This window comes from Cyphomyrmex costatus, unplaced genomic scaffold (genome assembly GCF_001594065.2).
Source record: "Cyphomyrmex costatus isolate MS0001 unplaced genomic scaffold, Ccosl1.0 scaffold661, whole genome shotgun sequence".
NCBI classification, from domain to species: domain Eukaryota; kingdom Metazoa; phylum Arthropoda; class Insecta; order Hymenoptera; family Formicidae; genus Cyphomyrmex; species Cyphomyrmex costatus.
Genome location: NW_017280224.1, coordinates 46,575 through 52,325, shown reverse-complemented (window position 1 = coordinate 52,325; position 5,751 = coordinate 46,575). Strand labels below are relative to the sequence as shown.

Sequence of the window (5,751 nt, the reverse complement as noted above, 5' to 3'; positions counted from 1 at the left end):
TCACACGCATTTTTTACCTACACACGCACACACGCAAACTCGCACGCACACAAACAAAAACGAGCAACGCCATTGGCTGTCCCAGCCACGCACACACGCAAACGCGCACGCACACAATCAAAACGGAGCAACGCCATTGGCTATACCAGCCGTGGTCATTTCTAAACGGTTTGGTATATACCTAGCCTTTCTACTGCGGTGAACGTTCCTCCAGGATATAAACTATCCGTTACTCCAACGTACGTCATTTATCTCCCGGTCATCGCACGAAACATTACCGATATAACGATACGTGTAGTGGATCAGAACGGACAGTTGATCGACTTTCGCGGCGAAGAGATATCGATTCGACTTCACATACGACGTAGACGCTAGGGGATACTATGTTCGAAGGCGGAAGATGCTCGTCTTGAACGATTCGTACGACGGAGTGAACGCATCGCAAACGTCGACATTGTGGCAACCGTTAAAAAATCTATACGATCGAACGAAAAGACGAAAAAAAAGAGGTCGATTGAATGCCACGAACGTCGCTTTTCTACGATCTCTCGGATTCGTCTTGAGAAGTGAATCGTGATATCCTGAAGATCGGAGGTGCTCCGATCTTCGACGATCGCATCGTTAAAATAGAGACTCACACTTACAACCCGTACGCTAATACTACATTCGGATACAGCGATGAAATACGGATACCGATTCAACATCAGGATCTCTACACGTTACCGTGCGAAAGTTTGCTCTACATCGAGGGAAAATTCATTGTGCGAAGGAAGGAAGGAAGTACCAACGAACCACCGAGACTGTCGAATAATTGCGTCGCATTCATGTTCGACGAGATTCGCTACGAATTAGACGGAGTGGAAATTGACAGAAACAGAAACGTTGGTATTACAAGCACAGTTAAAAATTACGTTTCGTTGACAGTTGACAGAAGCAGAACGTTGGAGAATGCCGGATGGAAGCTTACATTAGGTCTAGACGCATTATTAACAAGTCGATCGATAACTGAAGATTTTAACTTTAGCGTACCGCTTAAAATACTTCTGGGATTTTGCGAGGATTACAAACGTATAGTGATAAACGCCCGACATGAACTAGTCCTGATACATGCGCCTAACGACAACAATTGCGTTATCGCGAGCAACGCAGACGACTATACACTCACGTTATCGGTAGTGCAATGGAAGATGCCACACGTGGTACTGAACGACGTCAACAAATTGTCACTTCTGCGAACGTTGGAAAATGGACGGTATCTCAGCATGGGATTTCGATTTTGGGATTTGTACGAGTTTCCTCTACTTCGGAGCACGACCAAACATTCGTGGGCTGTGAAGACAACGTCGCATTTGGAAAAACCCCGTTACGTGATATTTTCGCTTCAAACTGGAAAACGAAACGTACTCTCTAAGGATACCACTCATTTCGACGCGTGTGCGCTAGTAAACGTAAAACTATTTTTGAACTCTGATTGTTTCCCGTACGATGATATGAATTTGGATTTCGAACGTAATAAAATCGCAATACTATACGACATGTATGCAAAATTTGCGAAATCGTACTACAGCTACGAAACATACGAAGCTTTGCTGTCCGTCGGACAATTTGTTTCATCCACGCCGCTCGTGGTGATCGATTGCTTTCGTCAAAACGAATCTGTGAAAATCGCTACCGTGGACATTCGTATCGAATTCGAATGTAGGGAAAATATTCCATCGGGCACCACGGTCTATTGTCTAATTATTCATGACAGAGTAATAGAGTACAATCCATTGACAAATGTCGTTCGTAAAATTATATAACGATACACGTGATTATGTTTTTCTCAACTCAATTTAGACGATTCCATGTGCTAATGTAAGTTTTTTTGTTTGCTTTACACAAATAAACTATATTTTTAAAAAATGCACCATTTTCATTGACACTCTTATCTCCTCGTTTTCATTTGTTTATTTTTATACAAAACATACCACTCCTCTTTCCACACTCGCAGTATGCGATTAATAGTCGAACCGTACGTTTCCGCTGTACACGTACGCCGCGATGTCTCTCGCTTTCCTCGTCGCTTTCCTTTCCGTAACGATATCCGCGTCGACGCCGACGATACAAAATTTAGTAAACACCGAGGTGATAGAATATCTGCAGAAATATGGTTACCTGAACGAGGTGGACGTAACCACTCACACGTCGATCGAAGATGAAAAAATTAAACAGGCTATCGCATTATTCCAAGAATACTATCAAATACCAGGTAACGGTGCGTTGAACGATAATACGATACGTCAAATACGACAACCGCGATGCGGGTTACCGGATATGTCACACCAGGAACAAAATAGTGTTGTAGTGAAATGAAGAAAAACGCATCTTACGTGGTACTTCCACTTGGCAGACGCAGATACATTGAAAACTACGGCACACGCATTCTTCGTATGGGCAGCGAACACATCTCTAACATTCGAACGCCAAACGTTAAATCCAGACATTTTAATATCGTACCGCGAAGGATTTCATACATACGTCGATAGCAGATGCAGAGAGATCTGTTCCGGTTTGTTCGACGGACCTGGTGGAGTGCTCGCACACGCGTTTGCACCTACGAACGATCCCGTGCAAACCACAGAGATACACATAGACGGATCGGAACATTGGTATATATATTTAAAACGAAAATGTACCAGACAACAAAGAGCATTTGCTTTACACGTTAATGCACGAGATCGGACATTCATTGGGAATGTCGCACAATTCACATGTAGATTCCATAATGTTTTCTTACGCCACCAATAATACCGTTAAACTCAGCCTAGAGGAATTTAGCTATTCAACGTCTATACGGAAAAAATATCGTAATGTAGTGCCGAGTACACGATCACCACCGGTAACAACTGACACAACGAAAACAACATCAAACAAAAGAGATCTGTGCGATCTATCGTACGTAGACAATGTACTGGTGTTGAATCATCGCATATTCGTTACCTATCGAAAAATCATGTGGATGATAGACGTCAACGGTAAGAGGTACAAAGGACCAATTGCGCTCAACGATTACCTACGTTTTCTTCCGGCGAATGTTTCCATAAACGCTGCGTATCAACGACCATCTGGAGAAATTGTAGTTTTCGCGGATAATCAAATTTACATGATAGAATATTCGAGTTTACGATTGAAGGACGGTTAGCCGAAACGATCATTCGACTTAAAGTTACCCACGAACATGCACGTTAACGCAGCATTGGTCACCAATAGAGGACAAACGTACGTGATCTACAATGACGATAGCGTAGCTTTACTGAACGAATGCGATATGACCGTTAACGGATATCACACGTTACAGTCGATATTTCCAGGAATACCGCCATCTCCTACTCTAGCCTTCCGATATATCGACGGTTCTCTTTATTTCCTACACAAACGTCAATATTACAAATTTAACGAATTCACCAGAACGGTAACGAATGCTGATAAATTCGACATGAAAATACTCAACGTTAATTGTCCCACAGACGGATTACTCAAGCAATTGCAGGATCTTCTTACTCGACTGCTCCAATCAAGTAATTCACTCACAAGCACCGCGTTGGATACAGAGGACGATTAACACGACGTTTTATGTAAAAAAAATATATATATCACTTAGATAGGTACGCAGAAGATCAGTGTGAAAGAACGAATCGTTCGAATAACATCGTGAGAGAGACATGTACGCGATTTCAAACGACACCGACGACGACACTCGACATCTCATCGAGCGTACCAATGGAAAAAAGGAGAAAAAATTCAACGAAACGAACAATCGAAAAAGACGATATGACGATATGGAAAACAGAACAGACACGTAGGTATTATTTTTATTACATTTTTTCTTATCTAATTATTTTTTTCTTTCGTTGCAGAACCAAAGTAGTACGCATCTTGGAAAGAAGATATCCTTTGACTGTTACAGGATACAAGTATCTGACCGTCGGTATCGACGTAAAATTGCCCTCCGTGGTGACTATCGTTCTTGGAGACTGTCACGGCAAGGAGATGTCCCTCTCACCGACCGTATGGAGCGTGCTCGTTGAAAAAAAAAACGTCACATTACCGCTTTTGCAATACGAAGGAACCAAAGGTAAACGCACGCCACCGCCGATATAAATCGGAGACGTGACGTTGCGTTTCGGTCGAATTAACAGTATACCGATGTTACGTCTGGATTCATCGTCGTCTAAAGTGACCTTATCCAAAAGCACCGTTCTCAATTTGTTCAATCTCGAATATTGCGTCAATCGTCTTATTTCCTCGTTCAACGCTGTAACTGATACCATCGACAAAAAATTCTCGCATCTTCTCAATATCGCGACCAATGTGAACGATTCTACGAAATTACCAAGAACCATGTACGAAAACGAATCTTTCAATCGCAACGACATAATCGATTGCGAACTGATCGCACTGATTTTCGGACAAAATTAAAACGCTTTACGAATAAACATTGTACTTTCACATGTAACAATAATCAAATAAATATGTTTATTCAGTTGACAAATAAGAAAATAATTTTATTCATCTGTTACGTCCGGTGGACTGCACCATTCCATTGTCCGAGTAAATAATCAACAATCCTAACAATTAAGTAATACATATTTTTCATTAGAGAAGAATTTAATTTAAGCGCGACACAAAAGGTCAACAGAAAAATTGATAAACCATGGGTAAGACCAGATTTGTTTTTCCAAAAATAGAAAAACAAATGACATTTCCCTTTCGAGAGTCGTGAATCATGTAATTAGTAAATATTTTTTACTTAATAGCGGCGAGACGCTTAGATAACAAGCTCGCGAGACAGACGATACTCGAAGGGTGAGATGTCTAAATAAAGCAGGTATGTTGTGATGAGATAAGTCTCATCATAACATATTTGTTCTAAGTTAGGAAGTAAGGCATTGACCTTACTTCCAAAAAAACAATAGTCTAGAGATAAGAGATGATTCAACGATCGTGAATCGTCATCTTAATTATCAATAAGAAATTCGACACATCATCAAAATACCTCTCTCTAAACCAATCCCTATAAAAACCAGCACAAAAAGAGCACGGCATCTTTTAGCTTTACACATTAGACACCATACATCCGAACAGTCGACCTTAAACTTGAGAATAAGAATTTCTAATACGAGTACGCGGAGTGTTCAAGTGAGAACCACCAACCAGGACAGCCTCAAGGACATTCCGTAAATTGAAGATCTCTCTCTTTCACTCCAATTAAAGTAAGTGTCTCTTTTTTAATTTAATATAAGTTTGATCACGATACTACCACATTATCTCCATCGGTTCACCCCTTTTCTCCTTACTACTCCTCGAAGCGGTAGATCGCTGCGAATAATTCTTTTATTCTATTTCTTCGTAGTATTCAAGGCGCTAACTCGCCACGAGTACTTCTTTTCTTTACTCGAAGCGGTAACTCGCTAAGAGTAATTCTTTTATTTTTCTTCTTATTACTCAGAGCGCTAAGTCGCCACGAGTACTTTTCTTTACTCGAAGCGGTAACTCGCTAAAAGTAATTCTTTTATTTCTTCTTATTACTCAGGGCGCTAAGTCGCCACGAGTACTTTTCTTTACTCGAAGCGGTAACTCGCTAAGAGCAATTCTTTTATTTCCTCTTATTACTCAGGGCGCTAAGTCGCCACGAGTACCTTTCTTTACTCGAAGCGGTAACTCGCTAAGAGTAATTTTTATTTCTTCGTACGATTCAGGGCGGTAAGT

General features: G+C 41.0%; 3 protein-coding genes across 3 annotated transcripts; all 3 read left to right on the top strand.

Moving 5' to 3' along the window:
- Positions 1-567: 567 nt before the first annotated feature.
- On the top strand, positions 568-1,802 carry LOC108780017 (uncharacterized; the record flags this gene model as incomplete). The annotated part of the gene is made up of 1 exon (XM_018547587.1): positions 568-1,802. A coding segment is annotated over one exon (1,235 nt), but the record flags the coding sequence as incomplete, so codon positions are not given.
- Positions 1,803-2,737: 935 nt separating this feature from the next.
- On the top strand, positions 2,738-3,184 carry LOC108780015 (uncharacterized). Its single transcript, XM_018547586.1, has one exon. It carries the CDS (start codon positions 2,738-2,740, stop codon positions 3,182-3,184), a length of 447 nt encoding a protein of 148 aa, XP_018403088.1.
- A 36-nt stretch (positions 3,185-3,220) lies between these two features.
- Positions 3,221-3,604, top strand: LOC108780014 (uncharacterized). Its single transcript, XM_018547585.1, has one exon. The coding sequence runs from the start codon at positions 3,221-3,223 to the stop codon at positions 3,602-3,604; it is 384 nt and encodes a 127-aa protein (XP_018403087.1).
- Positions 3,605-5,751: the final 2,147 nt, after the last annotated feature.